Source organism: Bufo gargarizans, chromosome 4 (assembly GCF_014858855.1).
Source record: "Bufo gargarizans isolate SCDJY-AF-19 chromosome 4, ASM1485885v1, whole genome shotgun sequence".
Classification (NCBI taxonomy): Eukaryota; Metazoa; Chordata; class Amphibia; order Anura; family Bufonidae; genus Bufo; species Bufo gargarizans.
In genome coordinates, this window is record NC_058083.1 from 238,576,687 (window position 1) to 238,602,010 (window position 25,324).

General features: G+C 41.7%; 1 protein-coding gene across 2 annotated transcripts in view; it reads left to right on the top strand.

The window, feature by feature from the left end:
* The window catches only part of ADGRB3 (adhesion G protein-coupled receptor B3), a 1,058,998-nt gene that overhangs the window by 853,751 nt on the left and 179,923 nt on the right, over positions 1-25,324 (top strand). For both annotated transcript variants that reach the window (XM_044289463.1, XM_044289464.1), the window contains exons 17-19: positions 10,823-10,949; positions 11,654-11,757; positions 19,036-19,138. In XM_044289463.1, the coding sequence (XP_044145398.1) occupies positions 10,823-10,949; positions 11,654-11,757; positions 19,036-19,138 (334 nt within the window). The remainder of the gene's footprint in view (positions 1-10,822; positions 10,950-11,653; positions 11,758-19,035; positions 19,139-25,324) is intronic.

The following is a 25,324-nucleotide window of genomic DNA, read 5'->3' on the forward strand; positions in this document are numbered from 1 at the left end:
ATCAATGATATAAGATAAATCCAACTAAAACAAAATATCAAAAATATCAACATAGATAGTTCTAGGGGTATTTTCAATTGTGAGATCAGAGAGAGGTAATATTATTGAAATAAAACTACCACCACGGTTTTGTTGATTAATATGTAGAGTCCAGTACTTCCGATATGTGATGCCAGGTAGTTGTAGGGTCATCAGATCTATTTAGGCAGCCACCTTCATCTATCCTTCAGTATGAATATTGATGCTTTAAAATCAATGTTCCTTTCATCTGTCCTTCAGGATCAATATTAGTACTTCAAGGTCAGGGTATGGGGGACCTCTCCCTATTAATACTATTATTCCCTGCCTGAAAGCGGAGGAATCGCCCCTAAAGGGACAGCCCCACTTATCGGTGGCTGTCCCTATTATACTTTCCCTCCCTGAATAGTCCCCCTAGACGATTCTTTTATATTTTCTACCCAACGCGTTTCCCCTGTCTCACACAGACAGGTTCATCAGGGGATGATGTCAGTAAGGAGCATAATGGCTCCAGCGATGTGCCGGTTAGGATAAAAAATGTGGCGACTGTCAGTGGGTCCACACCATGATGCGGGGTATAACTGACAATCCCAGATCACCTATACCAGAAATGCACATTTCAATTTCAACTTCCAGTACTGGTCTTAGGTAACATCGATGATCACACTGGATTGTTTATCTTTTTTCTATTACTTCTGTGGTACTAATGCACACATAGAAATTAATGGGACAGATGCATTTATGCATTGGTGTAAATACACTAAAAAATGTGATGATCAGGCTAAATGTCATTTTTATGACTGATAAAGTACAATATCAGACCTCAGATCAAATCCCCCATTAAAGTGAAATGCTAGGATAAATCTAAATTATTGTGCTGTCATAGAGAGCAGATGCCACGTTTATAGGAAATACACACTGAAGAAAAGCTAAAGTAGTACCTTACAGGGTAAATGTAAGTTCAAGGATTCACTTATCTTGTGAATACTCACAAACTGCAGCCAGGGGCTTACCTAAAGGCTCATGGCCCAGGTGCAAGAGTCTAGCTTGGGCCCCTTTCCCTCATTGCTTTGTGGCAAGGGGTAGGGGTGCAACAAGCCTTTCTGCTGCTTGAGGCAAAAATTGAAATGGTAACCCTCCATGCCAAATTCTCAATCTAACCCCTTCCCTCCTGTCCTACATTTAAGACATACTTGGAAAACATTAAATAAAGCACTACAAAAGATACAGGGTAATACAGCGCCACAAACCTCTTACATCCAGCGATGTCTCTTCTTTTGTATATATTCTCTTTCCTCATCTTCTCCTTTCCGACCAGACTACATGATGATTTCTTTGAGTTTTCTCTTATCTCAGCAGAGCTTAACAGACATATTAGTTTCCTGCATTTCCATCATCCTCATACCTCCTTAACACCCCCATCCTGCCACCCCCAATACTGTGCCCGTTTTGCTCCCCAATACTATACTGCAGAAACATTTCCCCTAAAAATGCTAGTACCACACAGATGCTGTCCCCTTCAATAATTATTGGCACACAGTGCCCTAAAAGTAACTACACCCAACAAATAGGCTGTATATAATAGTGTAAACATAATGTTGCCAAATAAATAATTATGGTAAGCTGATACTGTGCCAAGGTTCCCCCCACAATAATAGTGCTCCCCACCAATAGAAATCATTATCTCCCAGATTGCATAGAATTAACAGTGCCCCTAATAGTAATAATGCCCCCATCGTGCCCATACTAGTAATCATGTTCTTCATAGCCCCCACAGTACTAATACTTCTTCTTATAATGTGTGCCAGTAGAAAAATATTCCCTTAGGCCTCATGCACACGAACGTATATTCTTTCCGTTTCCGTTCCATTTTTTTTGCGGACCGTACACGGAACCATTAATTTTAATGGGTCTGCAAAAAAACGTAAGTTACTCTGTGTGCATTCCGTTTCTGTATGTCCGTATTTCCATTCCGCCAAAAAATAGAACATGTCCTATTAGTGTCTGCATTACGGACAAGGATAGTACAGTTCTATCAGGGGCCAGCTGTTCCGTTCCGCAAAATACGAAATGCACACGGACGTCATCTGTATTTTTCGCGGATCCAATTTTTGCGGACAGCAAAATACATACGGTCGTGTGCATGAGGCCTTATGTGTGCCAGTACACATAAAATTCTTATAATGTGCGCCAATATAAAAAATACCTGTTATAATATGCACCAGTACAAAAATACCCTCTTATATTGTGCACAGTACAAAAAATAACCCCTGACCTTTTAGATCAGACCCCCAAATCAAATCCTAAGATTAGACCTCAATATCACACCTTAGATCAGTCCTCCATATCAGATCCTCAAATCAGACCCCCATATCAGATCCTCAAATCAGACCCCCATATCAGATCTCAGCTCAGACCCCCTTTAGACCTCCATGTCAGACCCTTATCAGACATCAGATCAGACCCCAGTTTCAGAGCTCAGATCAGACCCTCATTAGACCTCCATGTCAGACTCTCCCCAAATATCAGACCTCAGATCAGATCCCCCATTAGACCTCCATATCAGATCCCCCACATCAGACCTCAGATCAGACTCTCTTTAGACCTCCATGTCGGACCCTCGCATTAGACATCAGATCAGGACTCCATGTCAGCGCCCCTCATATCAGATCTTAGACCAGACCTTAAAATAAATAAATTAACTTACCTCCCCTGCTATGTCGCTCCTTTCCAGGTCCGGCTGTCTCCCCTGCATTCTTCACTTGCTAATCTTCTCTGGGCCCGCGCTGCAATGTCACCTGACTGCCTGCAGTGTCAGGTCATAGTGCACACACTACATCCTGACACTGTATGCAGTCAGGATAGTGCAGCGTGGCCTGGAGAAGACCAGAGAGGAGGGGTGACTACCTTGCTTGCTGGGCTTCACTCCCCTCGCCTCCTGTAGACTAGTAAGCACTTCCATAATTGGAGTGCTCACTAGTATTCCGGTTATAAGATGTACTGCGTCTTATAAAGTGAAAAATACCGTAATTGGCAGCGAACCAGTGGCAAGAGGGCCCTGTGAGCTACCCTGGCTTAGAGGCCTGGTCACAACTGAGACCTCTGTGACCCCCTATGGCTATGCCACTGACTGCAGCCTATGTTAAAAAAATAAATAAATGTAACCACTTCCCAACCACCCATTGACTATAAACGTCCTTGGGCGGTCGGTTTATCTCTGAATGGACGTTCTGGAACGTCCATTCAGAGATCGCAGCTGCTTGCTAATCGTGCAGCTGCCGAGCAGGGGGCTCACTGCAGGGCACCCAGGGAGAAGGCAGTGACAGTGTACCTGCCTTCTAGATCGCTGTATACACAGCGCTCAACGAGCACTGTGTATACAGATCAGGAAGCGCTATGCCGCTTCCTGTCTTGGCCCGGTGGTCATGTGACCGTCGGGGCCGGGGGAATGCAGGAGCTGTCGGGTCTTCCATAGACCACGACCAGCCCTGCACTCAGTATACTACTGTACAGCCTTTCTGGGGGGTGTACTGCCTCTTTCACATGGGCGTTCCGGATTTGCTCCGGATGCGTCGCGTGTGCATTGCAGGAAACCCACACGAGTGCCCACGCAATTTCAGTCAGTTTTGACTGCGATTGCGTTGTTCAGTTTTTATTGCACGGGTGCAATGCGTTTTACACGCGTGTGATAAAAAACTGAATGTGGTACCCAGACCCGAACCCAGACTTCTTCTCTGAAGTTCGGGTTTGGGATCGGTGTTCTGTAGATTTTATTATTTTCCCTTATAACATGGTTATTAGAGAAAATAATAGCATTCTTAATACAGAATGCTTACTAAACTAACTCACCTTACCCACCTTACCCACTTGATCGCGCAGCCTGCATCGTCTTCTTTCTTCCTCTTTCAGGACCTGCAAAAGGACCTTTGATGATGTAATCGCGCTTACCACTTGGTGAGCGCGGTGATGTCAGTGCAGGTCCTGCTGAATGACAATAGAAGTTATTACCACATAAAGTGACAAATGTCAGATTTAGAAAATTAGGCCTGGTCAGAAGGGGGGTAAATGGCCCTGTATGGAAGTGTTTAAAAGGGTTTTCCAGGAATAAAACTTTGATGACCTACACTTAAGATAGGTCATCAATATTTGAATGGTAGAGACTACTCCTCACACCCCCACTGATCAGCTGTTTGTAGCCTTTCTATATTACACCAAAACTCAGCGCCATAGATTGCATTGCGGGTGTGCTTGGTATTGCAGCTCAATCCAATTCACTTAAATAGACCTTTTTAAACTGCTGATCACCAAGGAGCTGGAACCGCACTTATCAGATATTGATGACCTACTCTAAACATAAGTCATCAATATTTAAAACCTATAAAACCCATTTAAGGTCTTCCTCCCACGCAATTCAAAACTCAGTCTACTAAATGTGAAGCAGTCAGTAGTGATGGACAAACATCGTCCGGGACGGTTCGCGAACACGATCACAATCAAATGTTCGCGAACCGCAAGTTCACGGCAGGCCCCATTCACTTTAATGGCAGGCGAACCTGAAAAACCTTCAGTTTATATTTGCAGCCACCAAATACTTAGTAGACGGGCACAAATAGTCCCACAACATGGACAGTGACATACTAGAGGAGGATCAATGACAAAAATTCCAACATAAAATATGTATCTTAATCAGGGGACATTTTTATGCGTCTTAAAGGGAAATTCTCTGAAATGTGCCCTGTCGGAGCCTAGAATTTTTTTATTTTAGACCACGAGAGTACAGGCCTTAAAAATGAGGCATTCACCTGACATAAAAGAAATTCTGATTATGTGGCTCGAGGTACATTACACAGTCAATGGATATCAATTTTACTGCAGGCCAGTACAAATACAAGTCAAATACATATGTTTAAAAGAACATGGCTAACAAAATCCCTCCTCTTGAAAAAAAAACTAATGATAATTGAAATTCGATAACACAAATGCTGCACTACACAAATGCACTATACAGAAAGTATATTATTGGTATATAACACCCCTGCTTCAATCAGTTTTTTTGGGGGGCAACTGGTATATCACACCAGTAGAAATGATTTGTTCCAATAACGATTGTCCCTCTATATAGCTGCAGTATCGCAGCAGAACCATACACAACTGCTGCACAATACAAATGCACTATAATATACTCTCTATGTTAGAAAGTACATTATAAGTATAATACACCCCTCAGTATGTCACACCTATCGATAGCACACCTATACCAGTCCTTAAAAGGACTTTTGTGGCCCTATTAGCTAGCGTTTGGTGTCCCTAACAGTCTGTCCCTGCTCCACACAGCAACCTCTCCCTACACTGGCAAAAGACTGAATGTAAAATGGCGGCCAGATCAGGTTTATTCATAAGTTAGGGTATGTCCATGTGCTGAAACATCTCAATTGGCTGTCCTGTACCACCTGATGGATGTGTTATGGGTCAAAGTTCTTCACTATTTAAAAGAATATGGCGCCAGGCGGACATTGCCATATGTTCGGCGAACCGTGAACGAGCAAAGTTCGCCGCGAAACGACCGCCGGGCGAACCGCAAAGCCATCTCTGGCAGTCAGTACTTCAATAGATATAAATCCTGTGATGCAAAATATATACAAAATCTTTATATACAATACATCCACTACAATAGACATTAAGGCGCAGGCACATGTTAGAGCCTATTGGTGGTAAAATAGTGGATAGTCTAGTAGTAGATGTGTGCGTTCACGTAGGACACTGATGACCACTGGAGAGAATTGTTTCCAATAGTCTTCAAGTCAGATTTGGAGCAGAATAGTGCATACCCTAAGGTTCTCTGCAGGGACTGTGAATGGCAACACTTTCTTCTGTGTGTCCGTGTTGTACACAGAAAACACCTAAACTGTATGAAGCCAAGTGAAATCTGTTGGAGTAAGCAAAAAGCAAAACCAAAGGCCACTGTGAAATATCGGATGCTTTTTCAATCTCACAGAGAGTCCATTGTGCCATGGCATTACGCTTTTTGGTGCCTTCACCAGCTTCCACCTTGTTGGATTAAGTTTACCTTCTGTATTTATTTCTACTACTTGAAGGTGAGTGTAAGATTCACTTGCACTTTATGTTGTAGTGGACGTAGCGCGTACACAGATACAGTACATAAACAAGAGGTGTGTTGTGTCATTTCTATGATATGAAAGATCAGAGAGAACTTGTATTGCATGTGTTAAGCACTTGTCAAGTTCCCTTTAGGGGTATGGATTCTATCCTAAGACGTGGCTGCCATCATTTTCAAGTGCCAAACAAATGAACCACTTAGATCAGTTTCAATGTAAGAGCAAACTAAAAGAGATTTAATTTTCAGTTGGCTACCACCATAATGCCCCTCAAAATTCTCACCTCATACAGGTTATACTTAACCTGCTCCCCAGCACCCGCGTCACTCCTGATGCCCGCACGGCCGCCGCTGCATCTCCCTGTCGCACGGATCGAAATATCTGGTGACGGGGAAGGGCAGCCAATGGCAGGCCGCAACGGCAACAAGCCTCCTTAGCCTCACACGCAATCCTAGGGAGGCTAGTTCCTGTTGCAGCCTGCTACTGGCTAACACCCCACGTAGTCCGATGTTTTGATCTGCGCGACGGGGAGATGCAGCGGCGGCCGTGCGGGCATCAGGAGTGACACTGGTGACGGGGAGCAGGTTAAGTATAACCTGTATGTGGTGCCTAGGCATTTTGGGTGGCATTGGATAACCCCATTAAATATGCCATGAATGAGATCAGATGCTGCCAGAACAAGGACAAATTGGTCCTTTTCTTGGTAAAATAAAAATTGGGCTACCCCATAGAGTGCTAGCTGTCTGCAAGCAGCTGAAATGACAGACACTGCCGAGTGCTTTCACTCCACAGGCTTTGCAAATTTCCTTCTTACCCTGGAAAACTGAGCTATGGTAACCTTTTTTTTTTAATCTGAGGGGCTCCTGGGGCTGTTTTGTAACCAGTTCTGTAGATTTCTATTAGAATCTGACTGTATAGCATTTTCTCATATGGGATGCTCTAGTCCTTTTCTTGCTTACTGCAGTGAGTGGTGCATCATTTCTGGCTTAGACTTGACATACGGTATTATTTCTATTTCTATCTTTCCTATTTACGGATACTTTTCCCACATTTTCTCTTTCACATTTGACCATTGCTGGTATTGGAGAGCTATGGGATAAAGATTCCCCGGAGATCGCACACTCTTACTTTAATCATCAAGAACATGTCCACAGTGCTACATTTTTTACATTTCCGGAAAACATTCTTTAACCTATGCCATCAGTGCTCTGCGTACACCCACATGACTGAGCACACATCCGGATGGGGCTGGAGTATCCCATCCTTTTCTAACAGAACTTTTTCCACTCTAAAAGCAGTTTTTTACCAGTTTTTTACCTGCAAATATAACTTAACATTACAAAACTGCACAAACCAGAACTGCACAAGTTCAGTTTCTCTGTATAGTAATGCACAAACTGGTGTACTGTTAGAATGCCTTAAAGGGGTACCCCCAAATGAAGCAATCGGGACACACTACAGTTAGCTGTTCAATGGCTAGGTAGGTTTCTATAACTTCTATCCAATGGCGGAACTAGATATGACTGGGCCCCACAGCACACTTTTGAACAGGCCCCCCCAAGCAATTTCTTTGCAACCTCCTCCTCCCTTGCAACCCCCACGCCTGTGGCTATTCAAGATCAACCTCTCAGACCAGGCCCAGAAGCCGCTCCGTCCTTTTCCTATAGTGCCACTGTATATACTGTCATTGTATAATACAGTTGCCCTGACAATAAAATCTTTTACTCCCCCTCTTGGGTGGGCCCCTTCTGAGTTTGGGCCTCAAACAAGTCGCTTCTCCTGTAGCTACTCCCATGCTTCTATCGACGACAGTGGAGATAGCCATGCACAAGCAAGGTCAATGAACTATATGGAGGACATGCCATGCTTAATGGTGTTGGCTACCTTTTTGGGGTTTATTTCGCACCCCCACCCACCAGACCTGCGAAACTTACCATCTCCCCACCTCTGGATCCCGGCTCCTTTGCTCCCCAGCCTCGGCTGCCTCGCTTGGGTCCCCCACTGTAAACAGCTGCTTCAACATCACTGCAGCCTGACCCCCTTGCATCATAACATTTGGCCATGTGATGCAAGGGGTGTCAAAGAAGAAATTTACAGTGGGAGACCCGAGTGAGGGAGCGGAGGGTGGGGAGCCAAGGACCAGAGGTGGGGAGCTGGTAAGTACAGTATGCTTTACTTTTGCAGATCTTGCCGGAGGGGAGGGGGGGAGAGTTGTATATACTGTATGTATTCACAATGGGTATGGGATGTTTAACATGTAGGCCGCGTATTTGATATCCTACTGTTTTGTGTATACAGCGAGCATGCAGACCTGTGTGTATCTATGACTACACACGATATCCTGTGCGGTCTGATTCAGTAGTTGTATCCTTCTTCTCGATAATATATGTTAGTATTCAGGGGTTGTCTGCACTGTGCGACCATAGTTCTGCGGAGGAACCGGAAGCACAAATTTATCGAATAATTTTAATAAAGACTATTTGCAGAATTTATTTATCTTACCTCTATTAGAATTCATTTGTCTTACCTCTATTAACTACATAGATGTCAGAAAAAAATAATCTGAGCCCAGACTATCCTCCTTATTCTCAATGGTATGAGTCAACCACTTAGCTCTGCCTATTGTGAACATTGCATTCCATAAAGTAGCGGAGACTGCGCCCAGAACTGTAGTCACTAGTACAATGCCGACCATGGCAAACAGCCTGTCATTGGGCTCCTAGGGGGGGCGCTGGATCATGCGTAACCTCAGCCATCGGAGCATGATGGCAGCCTAACATAAGCCTGTCAAATGTACAGATGTGGCATAGTTAAGTCACATGTTATGACTGTTAACTTTGCTACATATGAACCCAAAAGGAACTATTTCTAAAAATATTTTAATTTTCAATGTAAAATAAAAATAGTCTTTCAATAAGCCTGCACATCACCTAATATACTGACCATATACCAGTCTGTAAGCGAAAAACCACCGCACATTCAAGGTCATCATGCAAATAACAATTCTTTTATTCTGACGTGCCCTCCAATGGCTACATAAGTAATAACGGAGAGATGCCAATATTGGGACTCCAAGTCTTGATGAAGTTTCGGTCGCTCCGGACCTCGGTCACCTAAGTCATAAAGGTAGAGTGTAGGCAGAAAGAAGGTCCACAGCCTCCCCCCGCAGCGTGTTCCCGCTGTCCCACAGGGGTCCTCCTTTCTGCCTGCACTCTACCTTTGTGACTTATGTGACCAAGGTCCGGAGCGACTGAAACGTCATCAAGACTTGAAGTCACAATAATGGCATCTCTCCGTTATTACTTATGTACCCATTGGAGGACATGTCAGAATAAAATAATTGTTATTTGCATGATGACCTTGAATGTGCGGTGGTTTTTCTCTTACTACTATTTAAGGGCTCGTTCACACGACCATCCCGCAAAAAAAACGGATGCCGCCCGTGTGCCTTACGCACCTCGTGCAACGGAACAGGAGGCCCATTATCAAAATGCCTATTCTTGTCCGCAAAATGGACAAGAATAGGACAGGACCCATCATTTTTGCGGGACCACGGAACGGAGCAACGGAGAGCACTCTGTGTGCTGTCCGAATCTTTTGGGGACCCATGGAAATGAATGGTTCCGTATACGGAACGCAGAAAAAACGGCCCGTATACGGAACACAAAATAGGTTCTCGTGAACGAGCCCTAACGGGATGGTATCCACTCCGCTGAAGCACCTCACAGACTGGACAATCTACTTCCTATACCAGTCTGTACACATGCCGACACCAGTGGCAGTGGTTTTCCCTCTTGAATAACTCCTTGCTGATCTCTTATCGATCCCCTGGAGCAGATCTGCTGAGTGCTAGGCTTGTTAGAGAGACAGTACTGCAAGGTGTTAACCCCTCCGCCGCCAGGGGGCACAGCATCCTCTCCACTGCAATGCTTTGATATATCAGCAGCAAACAGAAATGCAGATGGTGGGAGGAAGAAGAGGAGGTGTGAAGGCATCCTCTTCTGCATTTTAGAAAGACACATGCAGTGGAACCTACAAGGCATGAGGCTGGTATAAAGCCTGCTGGTGGCACACAGACAGCTCATGGTGCAGTCTGCATGGCACTAATGTACTGATTGACCACAAGTGGTGCCCTGGTCCAGAGACATTAAGCAGAGCAGAATAGCCCTTAACCCTTTGCCGTGAGACTAGCTTCCCTTCACTCAAGCCCTCGCATCTTTTTATTTTTTTCCATCTCCCCCTCCATTTTCCTCTGCATCCGAAATCCTTCGTCCCCTTCCTCTCAGCCCCCTCCCCTCAGAGGTAAGGCGCAGGCAAGGCAGTGTGGAGCAATCCGACGCTGCCCGTTTCCAGGGTGAAATCCACCCCTCCTCCGCTCCTCCAGCACCTCTCACATCCAGACGCTGGTTAATTAATGCCGGAGGATTTCTGAAGGAAATGAGGAGAATCTAGCGGGGAGGCAGGATAAGGAAGAGCGGAGGCGCTCCGTGAGATGAGAGGAGTCGTAGTGCGGCGGCTGCTGCTGAAGGGCTGGCCAGCGCGGCGATCAGCTCCCTGCTCGCAGCCTGGACCATGAAGTGCCCAGCGCTGGAAGTAAACGCCGCACTCCCCCCATTAAGCGCCGGCTGCCTCCACCGCCAAGGATTCTGCCACCAGCCATAATACTCTCCTCTTCTCTCCCTTTACAGGAACGAGTCTTTGGGAACCTGGTCCACCCAGGGATGTAAAACCGTGCTCACCGATGCATCCCATACAAAATGCTTATGTGATCGTCTCTCTACCTTCGCCATTTTGGCTCAGCAACCTAGAGAAATAGTAAGTAACAAAGGGGAGAGCTGGGGGTGAGGATGCATGTCTGGAGCCTGTGTGTAGGATGCTCTCCTGCAGAGAACCATCTAGCTCTTTTCATCCCCAGCTGAGAATTGTGTCATTTCTAGGAGAAGACATGACCACCGCTGTATACTGTAGTGGATGGCTTCATTTCTTAAGGGAACAAGACATGCAGGTCAATAGCCAGGCTGGTTTTCCTTGCACACAGCAATAGTGGACGAGGATAGGAAGAGCAGACAGTATAGTGGCCATTGGGATGGAGATGGCTTAATAGATTGCAGATCTTTATTGACCATTTCAGAGCCATTTCCTGACCTTCTCTACAGGAGGTGTCAGCTATCTAGAAATAAGGGACACCAAGCAAGCAAAATGGAGATCTTTTTGATTTGAGAATTTTAACCTGAAATGCAGATGAGCGGTGTGCCACCAGGTCCATCAGAAGATGTCAATAAGACCATGTTGGTTTGGTAGTATTTGGTCTGGGAGTCTACAAAGTTTACAGTAAAGTGACAACACCTGGTCACCATATCAAAAAGTTTATCCACACCAAAGACTTGCACTTATTTTACCCAAAGTTTTTATTGCTGTAATGGTGGCCTGATAGATTTTGCGTCTGTCATAATTGTAGGGGGTTTATGAGCAGGACAGCTATATAGCGAAATATTAATACGTGTATTTACTATCTACAGATCATGGAATATTCAGGAACTCCCTCCGTCACCCTGATAATCGGCTGTGGTCTTTCTTGCTTGGCCTTGATCACCCTTGCAGTTGTTTACGCCGCACTATGGAGGTACGTATCTGGCCTATGACATCAGTGTATATTGTAATATTTATCATATGTCTGTCTGTCTATCTGTCTTTTTTCGTTGATTCCTTCCTGCCTTCCTTCCTTATACCCATTGGACCAATGAGTGGAGCCCATAGCTGTGAGAGTAAATAGTAGATGTAAAACTTTAACTTTGCCTTGTTAGATCTTATCTACGTTTTACAAGAATGTTTGTACACATACATGATCTGAACAACTTGACTTCCAAAATAATATCTTCAGGCCTGGTCCACAATGTTCTGGCCTATGCCTGCTTCTGAGGTCATGCACCTGGGATTTTGGGACTAGTTGATCTTTTCTTGGATGTGATGGAATGCACACCAGTAGGCCTTCTTAACACCAATTTACCCAACTCATCTCACCACTTTCTTTTTGATTTCAAACAAATGGTGGAAGTTCCAGCAGAAGTGAGAGAATAGAACATCTCCAAGCTGATTTCACCAACTTTCACCAACGTTTCATCATTTGGGAAAATGTGTATTTTTTTGTTACCAACAAAACAAAAAACACAGGGCAAAAAACGTAGACAACACAGCACGTGGTAAGGAGAAGAGTTCTCACCTCTGGTTGTGAGAAGTCACAACAACTGTTTTAGTGTGAATACATCTAACTTTGAGGAATGGCACAGATGGCACAGGTAACATCTCCAGGAGGTTCACAGGTCACGCCAGGATTCAGGACGATATGTGCAACAAAAAAATGAAAAGTAAGGAAAATTTGTCTTCATTTAAGATACAGTCCAACAATAATTTGTTTGAGATTGAGAGGAGGTTGAAGTAAACACAAGGCACTTTAAATACATAAAGTAGGTGCCACATTATAGAGGGACGGGTCACAGGGGAAGAAATAATGACTGTGGGGATTTGTGAAATATAAACAGGCAATCAGTAAATCAGCATTATCAAGTGTTCAGTCGATGTTTATTCCTGGTCACATGGGATTCTGGATAACTTAATCCAGTCTCAGTACCTGGCTTAGTAAGGATGATCCACCAGTGTAGAAAGCTGTCAATACTCAGATCTCCATAACTGTAGTAACTAGTCTACCCAAGATGCTAGCTAATTGCTAGAATGTATCATGCATACTAGCACCGCTGAACCTAGGAGACCTAAGGCACTGCCTGGTTTACCAGTACCAAGACAGGTAGCATGTGAGCCTTATCCAGAATTGTACTCTATAATATTCAAAGTGAAAATACCATGAAAAGTTGCTAGCTTTCTGATTTTTCAATTGTAAAACTTTCTACTCTAGGACCCAGTACCAAGGAAAAGCTCTGGTTGAAAATGCCAGAAAATGTTGCACCTTTCAGCTTCTGACAGATAAACACACACACAAACATATATACTGTATATATATATATATATATATATATATAACTCCATGCTTAAGAAAGATCCTTAGAGGATTGAAATGTCGCATTGACATGCGTGAATAAAGATACACTTTTTTCACTGGATTTTGTGGAGTGCCGTAGAGTTTCTTCAGGTATAGATGGTTCCTTGGTCAAGGTCGTATACACTGACACCCGTTGCTTTATGGACATTGGAGTAGTGCTGCTCTCATCCTTTTTTTTGTGTAAATATATATATATATATATATATATATATATATATATATATACACATACACAGTGTATAAACTGCACAGAAATCCCGTGGAACCATCCAGAAGCTCCAAATAAACACATAAATGGCTAATTTTAGGTATATCTTGATTTTTTTATTTTTTTTTAAGGGGTGAATGACATAAAAAAATAGGAGTAATATAATACCTTACCAATCTTCTTATACTTCTGTTCTGGCGCTTTCTGGCTGGTCTCTACCCCCTGGTCCTTTTTGACACACAACATATGGTTGCACAGCCAATCACTAGTTGAGTTGGGTCAGTGTTATAGCTTGTGATTGGCTGAGCTGTCATTTCCTGTGTGTCAAGCTGTTATCAGCCAGTAGAATCCAGCAGGACTCCGGGAAGCATTGAAACAGGAGTTGCGGGAGATCCCGACACGCAGGAAATGACTGCTTAGCCAATCACAAGATGCACGAGTCACCAGTGTTTAATGATGGAGAATTCTCATACATGCAGTTGGATTGGATGACTAGTTTAATATCTTCAAGAAACAAATAATAAAAGTCCAGTTGCTCTGACTTATTACTACTGATGTCCCACACATGGAAACCCCCCTCTATGACCTCCAGAAGTAGGGTTGTCACGATAACAAATGCATTCCGCACTTTATGGAACGTCCGGCCCATAATCAAACAGTCCTATCCTTTTTTTTGAGGGGGGGAAAAGGTGACAAAAAAAAAATTGCGAATCGCAAGTTTTTTTTTTTTTTTTTTGCTACTGCGTTCACCGCAGTAATAGTTTGGACTTTTCGGACGTGGCAAGATGTAATATGTTTATTTATTGTTTACATATTTTATATGTAAAATTGGGAAAGGGGGTGATTTATACTTAAACTTTTTTTTCTTTTTTTTTTTACTTTTTATTAAATAACTATTTTCCCCCTTAGGGGCTACAACCCTTGTCCTATTCACCCTAATAGAGCTCTATTAGGGTGAATAGGACTTTACACTCTCTCTGCTGCCCTGTGCTTTGTGCACACAACAGCAGGAAGCTTACCATGGCAGCCAGGGCTTCAGTAGTGTCCTGGCTGCCATGGTAACTGATCAGAGCCCTGTGATTACACTGGAGGGGACCCTGTGGCCACTGCCACCAATGATTATAATACTGGGGGGGGGGGGGGGCACCAATGAAAAGAATTAACATTTAATACAGATACATGAGGCGGGTGCCGGCGGCAGAATCACATATCCGGCACCCGACCTCTACGACAGGTAGCTGCGATCAGCTGCACCTGAGGGGTTAACTGCCGCAGATCGCAACGCCTTCTCATAGAGGCCGGGTGCCGGCTATGTGATTCTGCTGCCGACACCTGCCTCCTGTATCTGTATTAGGGTCCATTCAGACATCCGTAGTGTTTTGCGGTCCGCAAATTGCAGACCGCAAAACACTGACACCGCACAAGGCTGGCACTATATAGAGGATTCCTATTCTTGTCCGCAGCTGCAGACTGGAAGTTCAGGACCGGAAATGCGGATGTGGACAGCACACTGTGTTGTGTCTTCATCTTTTCCGGCTCCATTAAAAATAAATAGGTCCGCACCCATTCCGCATAATTGCTGAATGGATCCGGACCATTCATACGGACATGTGAATGGACCCTTAATGGGTAAGTTATCTTCATTGGTGGCGCAGTGGCCACAGCCCCTCCTCCACCCCAATCTCCTCTCATTGGTGGCAGTGGCACAGGGGGAGGGAGAGACTCCTTCTCCCCTGTGCTGCTGAGGAAAACGTGGAGCGCGCTGAGAGCAGCACGTGCCATGTTCTATGATATTAGGCTGTGCAGTAGCGCAGCCTAGTATCGGTAAAAGGCAAATCCCGGTATAGAATCCATACCGGTACCAAAGTATGGATTGGGTATCGATAATTCGATACCCGGTGCAACCCTGTCCACAAGTGTTGTCTTCTCTGTTCCTCTTAGATGTCAATGGTCTTCGTTAATGATGTGTTTACCCCAGTCTCTTCCCTTTACCATTTAGCCAAGGGAAGTCTACATTTATCAGACTTTTTTATTTTATTTTTTACTTCTAGCATGAGTTGTAACTATTCATTTGAAATAAATCTGCCCTGCTCCCAAGTCTTCTCCATCTGAAATGATTTGTTTCTCACTGGAGTCCCATGAAAGTTTTATTTCTTTTCCATTGTACTTGCATTTAATATGGCAACATCCCATTACACAATATGTAAAATACGAGACTGTATAATATTAATAAGCACATAAATAAGGGTATGTTGCTATGGCAACATTTTAGAATTTGCATGTAGCATTTGCACAGGAGCCAAGTACATAGAATAAGCTTTAAAGAAGATGACTATGTGGTTTAATTTAGATGAAGTGGGAAATTAACATTTAATTTTAGCAACCCAAAAATATTTTATTCAGTTTTGCTACTTTGGTTTATTGTTTGAAGGTTGAAAAAAAAAAAAAAAATTGGGTGACACTGGCATGAAATTGAATGAAAATAAATTATACGTTGGCATTTAGGTTGGTTTCATTTACATTTTTCTTCATTGGGATGCAGATTTTCTTTCTTATGAGGGACCAAATGACATCCAATTATCTGTGAAACAGGTAGTGTGATTATTTGGGCTCAAATCAAATGACTGCTCCAAGCTGACTGATGTTTTATTCACCATTATCTGTAAACAAGCGGTGCCAGATCTCCGGGATGGAGGTTTCATATGAGTTGACAGTTAGGGCCTCATGTATTATTTCACAGTTTTGGAAATGTTCAATGTTAATTATGGATGTTTAAAACTCTTATCAGCATTTTCTCTGCTGTAAGTTGTTTGCCAACATTCCGTGGTGTTATTAAATGGATCACAGATACAAAATATGTACAAAGGATATTAATGGGGTTGTCAGGGATGTTATAAAATATGTCAAACAACAGGAAATGTGATCAAATAAAAAAAATTATGAATTACCGTACATATTAAATTTCACTGTAAAATCCACCTCTGCTATAGTGCTGCCACTACTTCTTTGCCGCACCGATAAAACCTGCAAAGACCACTGGAACGGTGATGCAGGAATAGCGGGGGATTTAAAGGGGTTGTCCGGGTTCAGAACTGAACCCGGACATACCCTTGTTTTCACCCAGGCAGCCCCCCTGAGGCTAGCATCGGAGCAGCTCATGCTCCGATGCTCTTGCTTGCCTTGCGCTAAATCGCGCAGGGCACAGGCTCTTTTGTTTTCAATAACACACTGCCGGGCGGAAACTTCGGTGTTCGGTGACGTCACCGGCTCTGATAGGCGGGCTTCAGCTCTGCCCTAGCCGTTTTACTGGCTAGGGCAGTGCTAAATCCCACCCATCAGTGCCGGTGACATCACTGGGGTTCCTGGCAGCCCCATGGAGAGCCCCGGTACGTCTCCGGATCTCCAAAAATGCGCGATTTAGCGCAGGGCAAAGGAGAGCATCGGAGCATGAACTGCTCTGATGCTCCTGTCAGGGGGGCTGCCGGGGTGAAAATGGAAGGATGTCCGGGTTCAGCTCTGAACCCGGACAACCCCTTTAAATGGAACCTGTCAGACTGAACATGGTGTTTGAACTGCAGGCAGCATGTTATAGAGCAGGAGGAGCTGAGCATATAGTTTTATGGGAAAAGGTTCAGTATAACTTGTCTTTTATTCATTTATATTCCTGATTATTCTGGGCTTTGAACTCACGGAGGCGGTCCTATCAGTGATTGACAGCTATTCCTGTATACATAGTCATAGAGGGAAGGTTGTCAATCACCGATAGGTCCACCTCCTAGACTTCGAAGCCCAGAATGAGCAGGAATTTAGATGAATGAAATACAAGTTTTACTGAATCTTTTCCCATAAACTATATTTCAATCTGCTCAGCTACTCCTGCTCTATAACATGCTGCCTGTAGCTTACGTAGCATTTTCATGGCGACAAGTTCCCTTTAATCTAGTAGATTGAATTCTTGGAAGTGTTGTATAGACTTTACACTAGGCATTGTACAGTAACATACTGGGAAGTACTAAACCTTCCATAGTACAACCAAGGTGTGCTGTTTTGACTTAAAAAGGACTGGTCACCACATTAGACACGTCTGTTTAAAAAAATATTTGTCTTCTTTATAAAATAACATTTCTAGAACATACTTTCTTATAACTCTGTGTTATACCATTCCTGCTATTCCTCCTGAATGTTTATGAATAAATTGACATCTGGGTGTTACCATTCCTGTTGTCCAATGTGTGTGTTCTTAGGGCTTGTTTACACGACCGTTGCCCCTCCGTGCCCGTGCTGTGGACCGCAAATTGCACGGCGCTACCGCTTGCGGATCGTGACCCCATTCACTTGAATGGAGTCCGCGGTCTGTCCTTTCCGCAATTGATAGAACATGCTCTATCTTTTTGCGGTGTGGAGCCACAGAACGAAACCCACGGAAGCATTCCATAGTGCTTCTGTAGGGTTCCGTTCAGTGCTTCCGTTCTGCACCGCATCTCCAGATTTGCGGACCCATTCAAGTGATGCGGAATGCATCATGATGCGGAATGCACGCGGCCGGTGCCCCGCTGTATGTGGGTCGCAATATGGCAACAGCTGTGTGAATGAGCCCTTGTATAGTTTTCCACTGTCAGCACTGAGTGGCTAGTGTCATGGCATACAAGGACACAGCCACAGCTAGAAACACTCTGTTGTCAATTTATTCATACATTTTGAGGTGGAATAACAGAGGGATGGTACAATGTTGAACTCTAACACGAGATCAAGAATTATTTTGTTAAAAATGTAATAAAAAAGACATGTCAGGAGAGTTGACAAGTCCTCCTTAAAGGCTATGTAAACCTTTTGGAGGAAATATTTGTTCATGATTGCATTTTACTATATTTTTTGCTACAAATTATATTTTCAATTGCCATTCAGTCACCAAGGTTAACAGTTTTTCTGGCTTTGTAACTGGTACTTTCACTGATCATCTAATAAACCTTATATTTAAACTACTAAAATGTTATTTAAGACACATTCTTATTAGTAAGATAAGAACTGAGCTATAATGAGTGATTATAAAATCAGAGAGCAGAGATAAGGAGTCCGTCTGCTCCTGGTCTGACTGGAAAGACAGAAAATCCAAAGGGTGCTACTAGAGCATGTCAGCTCTGTACAGAAAAAGTGATGCCATATTTAAAAAAATATTTTTAGCTCAAATGAGTTCAATGCAATAATAATTTTAAAAAGTTGCCCCCAAAGATGTACATAGCCTTTAAGTTAATGATAAGTTATGCTGAACTATTGGAGAACAAGGGGTTCTTATATTGCTTTGGCACTGGGACCTTATACAGTCCATGCATGCCCTAAACTTGTTTTGTTAGGTGGTTCTGTACACTTTCAGATTATCCATTAGCAAGTTGTCTAGATCAGTGTTCCTCAACCTTCAGTTCTCATGGCCCATCTGTTTGTCATGATTTGAGAATGTCCCACAGTATGAATACCTGTAGTGTGGAAATCCTGAAAACATGACCGGCAGGTGGGTCCTGAGGACTAGAGTTGAGGAACACTGGTCTAGATGTTTGCCAGTTCAGATATTTCTGGTCCGAGATTAATGTCTTGAATAAATACTGTTACTAAGTTGTTGATCAATTTTGCTTTTATTTAAACAGATACATCAAATCTGAGAGGTCAATCATTCTGATAAACTTCTGTCTGTCCATCATCTCATCTAATATCCTTATCTTGGTGGGCCAAACACAAGTACGAAATAAGGTAAGGCAGCTATTTTGCCTTCATTTTTCAAATAATGATTTTGACATGTGCAAATATTGTTGGATATGTTCTTGATTGTTTAACTTGCTAAACATATACTATAGAAGAACCATTTGGGCCTTAACTGTCTGACAAAACCTGGTCTTGTTGTTCATTGCAACCAAACAATGTAACACTTTTCCCAGAACAGTTTCAGGAACGGAACATACATATTGATTGGTGACTATTGGTATCAGTTTAGTTTTAATAATTGAGGCCCATCGTCTGTGTCGGCCATGTTTGTTTTTTGGTATTTGTTTACTTGTTGGACATCCGTATATTGGTAGCAATCCTGCTGTTGATTAGTATTGTATTAGATTAATAGATAAGAATTTCTGAACATTGCGAAAAGCATCTATTTAGAATACTGTTTTATTCTGATAGTTTGCATATTTTGTAACATTCTTATAAATGCCATTTTTCTACAAGGTTTACTTTCATATGTACTTTTGTTTCATTCAAGGAAATAATAGTTTAGGTTGCTGATCTCCCAGCAGCTTCTTGACAGCTTAGAGAATGATCTGTTGATTTACATACCGGTTGCTGTAATTAATACATTAGGCACTATATAGCAATCTGATGCAAACTCCCAGAGTGCAGTGCGGCATTGAAATATTGGATCTAAGGAATGCTGTTAGATCTACGTCTGTCAGCACATTTTTGATTCCAGATAGCACCCAGATGAATTCTGAGCAGAAGCATAGCAATGCGGTCTATGATGCTTGGTATTGTTCAAGATCATGGCAAGGAGCAGTGTTTAAATTTACTCAGCAAAATATCTAGATTTCTAGGCATTAACTACAAAATGATGGAAATTAAACATTAGAAGCATAGTTTTATAACCTTTACTAACCTCCTAAACTCGTTTTCAATATTTTATCCTGCAGGAACACTATAGATGACAACGCTGATACAGACTGATTCATACTGCCTTAGCTTAACAGTAGACAAGTCAGGCAGGAGATATGCCAAATCTATCTCAGTGGCTTTGTGAACGATTTGGTTTATCTTGATAGACATGTTAGGTAGTTTTCTATTCCATAGGCCATCGCTTCATTGGCTGACTTAACACCAATATTAACTTTGGTGCAGGTTGTCACATTTAGGGCACACACTATTTTCATTAATCCATGTCCTCTTTTGTAGACACTGACTAGTGAGGCGCAAAAAGTGTCAGAAACACATAATGTGGTGCAAGGCATGTGCACCAATTTTATGCACAAATTGAGCAATAATTCTGGTGCATTTACTGTTGCTTAGTAAATTCCCCCCATACCATTATGCCAAGTGCAAGGCTATTTATTTGATGCTCTTTGAATCTCTTTCTCATACACAACTCCCATCTGGCCCTGCACTAAGCATAACCCAATGAGCCGCATTTATTAATATTATCTAAAAGTAACTTAAATTAAAACTTAGAAGGGATTAAACTGGGCTAAATTAATAGCAGTGGCTTATAGGCATACCTATAGACTCTCTAGTCTAACTTAATACCACTTATTTGGTTTAGTTTATTCCCCAAAAATGCACCACATTTAAGCCATGCCCCTTTTTTTGCTGAGATATAACACTTGTCCTGTGTGTCACCCAAGGTGCATAAAAGTGTCTAAAACCTAATAAAGTGCTGAAATGCATATGTACCCCCTTTTTTGTGCAACGTTTATGGAGTGTTCCTGCTATATTGACTAAATAAATAGCTTTATTAGGGTGATGTGTGTGTATATCATTTCTCGTGATAAGTATGTTAAATTAGCTGCAGGTATAGCAAGTACAAGCTAGAGGTTGTAAAAACAGAATTCTCTTAAATGTCCACATTTACTGCACTGTTTTATCACACACAATAATTTTGCCTGGCCATACAAAATAAATTATTACAAGCCATTTATTCTGTCAGTGAAACTCACACTCCATTTCCAAGAAATGCTCCCATTTATCATCCACAATGTGGTAAAATGTAGCTGATATAATGATTTGATATCATGGAGCGATAACTTCATATATTATATTTATGTGTACTTTACAACACTTACCCAGCCAATGAGTTACAATCTGTGGGGAGTGTGGGAAAAGCACCTAAGTGCTTAAAGTGACTGTTGCCCTGATATTTCAAGTGCTAGTTATATTTTCATGATATTAATAATTAATTGTGAAATTACTATTATGGTTATTATTATTGTTATTCGGTATTTCACTCATACATTTATTCAGTGCCATTCATACTATGTTGCTCATTTAATTGATAGATTTTTTTTATTTTTATGGAAGGATATAGGATACGTATTTATTTTGTAAGAGAACACAACTATTATTATTATTATTATATATATTTTTTTTTAATGCGCCATTAATTCCATGGTGCTGTACACCCAGACAGGGTTACACAAAAATAAAAATATAAACAAACTATTAGCAGAGGGGTAGAGGACCCTACCCGCAAGAGCTTACAATCTACAAACACAATAGAAACAATATTATGTTACTTTCCAATACTATACCTTATAACACCTTTTATAATTTTGAGTAAAGTGAGGTTCTTGCTTATTGTTTTTATCCATTGGGCTAAGGCACTGAGGTTCTCTCAGAAGCATTCCTTTAGCACATTATATTAATGTATCAGGTGCATGCAATTCTGTATTTTTAAAATGGTGGGTACTGGTAGAAACATGTTATTGAAACTGCAATTTGGGAATGTACGATTGATAGAGAAAAAGAATAGTCAACACTTTGATCTTAATGTTTGTCTAACAGTTGTATTCATTTTGTGTATTTATTGAGGTAGAATGCAAATTTGTGCCTCGTTTATCAAAACTGTGTAAAAGAAAAAAATATGTCCTTACTGCCCATAGCAACAAATCACAGTGCAGCTTTCATTACTTAAAAACATGGCACTGCAATTGGTTGCTATGAGTAAATGGTTGATAAAAAAAAAAATGGTCCTATATTTTTAGTTGAATAATTTTTGGTTTTTGGATTGTTGGTTTCTTCTATGGAATTATTTTGTATGTGCATTAGATCAGTATGTGCAGAGTGTAGGGAAAGAATAAAAATATATAATTGGGTAGATTTTAGGGAATTTGATCAGGGAAAGCTTTGAGGGAGTGAGGGGCTGTCGGCTAGTTGTGTGCTGGCAGCTAGTTCTGCATTACAAAACCTCCTAGAAAACTATTTTATTCATGTATGTGAACAGACAGACAGCTTAATAAAAGTGCATAGGCTTTATTGCCAGCAGAACTTCAATATATATAGCAATTTTCTTCTTTCATTACTTAAAAACATGGCACTGCAATTGGTTGCTATGAGTAAATGGTTGATAAAAAAAAAAATGGTCCTATATTTTTAGTTGAATAATTTTTGGTTTTTGGATTGTTGGTTTCTTCTATGGAATTATTTTGTATGTGCATTAGATCAATATATTTTAAGGCGGGTAGACATTTGCTTTGTATCTGACTGGTAATATCCTACAATATACTATGTACAATATACTAGTGATGTAGCTAATGTGTACAGCATTATATCAACTGTTGTCAATGTATACCAATAATGCTTAAGTTAGTGGTTGAAATAATAGAACCTTAATGATCAGGAAAATAAGTAGAATGTGTTATTCACTTGACCAAAGGAATAAGATGTAGCATTATGATGTGTGAAGGGACCCATGCAACACATGGGTCTGTAGCAACAATGCTTTAACTGGTGATCATGCTCTGGTTCACCGCAATAAAGATTAACTTAGTTACTGTGCTGTGACAAATTCTGTAATTACTGTAAGCTTTTATAGTTGGTGAAATCTGAAATATACCCTTTCAATGTGACTATTTATCCAATTGAAATGGTTAGTTTCATAACATAAGATACATAGGAGTAGAGATGAGCTCATTGATTCCAAACAAATCTGATTTGTTATGAATTGTACAAAAAATGTATCTGCAAAATTAATCCAGAATTCTTTGATTCATTTCACAAGAATTACATAAAAACGACACCCACTGTGGATATTGGCAGGGAAAACCACGGTGTGTGTAAGGGATATCACATGACACTGGGAGGAAGTGGGGTGAAGGGCTTGCTCTGATTGGCTCAGAGGCTGGCATAAATGAAGAAGATCTTCTGCTGAGAACATCATAGAATGGCATTCTGTGTTCAGCTTCTGACCTGGAAGGGTGTCGTGTAGCAGTGTCTGACAAAAAGCAATTACAGACACAGGCCACTAATCTACTGTGATAAGGACAGTACTAGCAGAGTGTAGGGAAAGAATAAAAATATATAATTGGGTAGATTTTAGGGAATTTGATCAGGGAAAGCTTTGAGGGAGTGAGGGGCTGTCGGCTAGTTGTGTGCTGGCAGCTAGTTCTGCATTACAAAACCTCCTAGAAAACTATTTTATTCATGTATGTGAACAGACAGACAGCTTAATAAAAGTGCATAGGCTTTATTGCCAGCAGAACTTCAATATATATAGCAATTTTCTTCCAAAAACCATTTCACTTCATTATATCCATGTTATTAAATGTGTTGCATATTACTGCAATATAACGGGTAGTTACAGCAAAGAAAATACTGCAATAACCAAATTTTTTACGCTCGTGGTGTGTGATTAAGAGAATTGCATAGTACTGCAAGATAATGTATAGCTAGATCAAAAGCAATACTGCAATATTTCCATTGTTATACCGGTGATATTGAACACATAGTTCAGACTGTTTATCGCAAACATTGCATTGTTGTATCTGTGTTGAAATCGCATTTTTCTACCCATGATATTGAATGCACAGTTCAGACATTTTATCGCAAACATTGTAGTGTTATGACTGTGTTAATGAATGCATTGCTGCATCAGTCCATGTAGTTCAAAGATAGATTTTACTACAAAAATTGTATTCATTATTATTGAAGGCATAGTTTAAAGATATTTTACAGCAAAATTTGCATAATCAAAAAGGTAAATTGTAAGAAAAATGACATCCTCTAAGAAAAAAAATCCTTCTTAGAGGATGTCATTTGGAAAACAATGTGCTTGTGACTATTTGGTATGTGCAACTATACGATTATTCGTTTAGGATGTATGCTCAGGGTATGTGTATACTTTCAGGGATTTGAGATAGTGATGACCTTTATGTTGTTGCTTTATTTCATGTTGGAAAACAATAAAAACAATTTTAAAACAAAAAGGTAAATTGTAAAAAAAAAATTAGAAATGAAGGGCCACTTAATTGTGCCTCTCTGTCTTTAAATTACAGGAAAAAAAAACACTTGAAATTTTGCTAGTACCATTTAATAATCTGTGTGCCACATCCGTGACTTTTCACTTATAGGCCTCATACTAAAAATGTCTGGAAAATGAAAGTGTGCAAAGCGAAAGACCTAGGCCTTGTCATCCGAGAGCCAAATATGGGTAGTAGCAGCTATAGCAGTACCAGCCATCCGGCCAGCAGCAGTAGTAGTTGTAGTAATAGTGGAACGTATAGCCATGTTGGTGGTGGTAGAGACAGTGGTAGCAACAGAGGCATCTGGGATAAATACAGAGCAGGGAATCGAGAGGGTGGCCAAGGAGCCTACAATGACATATCACAGTCTGATAAAAGTGGCGGGGAGGGTAAGGACTATGATGATGTTTGTGTGTTGGACAGTATCTGGGAGCAGATGAGGTTGTTGAAGAGATGGTAACATCAAAGGAGGAGGGTGGTGGCTACAACAGCAATAAATAGCAGAGGTAACGTACGCACGTAACCTCCTAAGAAAACTGACCATGCCAGATCTGCTTGTAATGTGGTCAGTTAGGGAACTGGTGATGCCACAGATACTGTGGGCACAGGTTAAAAACATGCCAGACCTAGGCCAGGCACAGCTGCCTCCAGTTCCGTATGAGCAACTCCCATATGGCATTTTTTCTCCACAAGGTCAGCACACAAAACTACTTCCATGTGCAAGATAGGCAGAAGTAAAATAAGCTGTGTGCATTCTAACACAGCTCTACCGGGGCTCTATTGAAGCACATGAGGCAGCATCACCAGATCAGTCGGAAAATAGAACTGGCCAGCAATCAGTACAAGTGTCAAATGTTGTGGTCATCTGGGTGTGCTCCAGCTTTCCCCAGCAGGAGCGTGTATGCAGCAGCCCCTGTCCTCCTGTGTGATGGTACCAGAGATG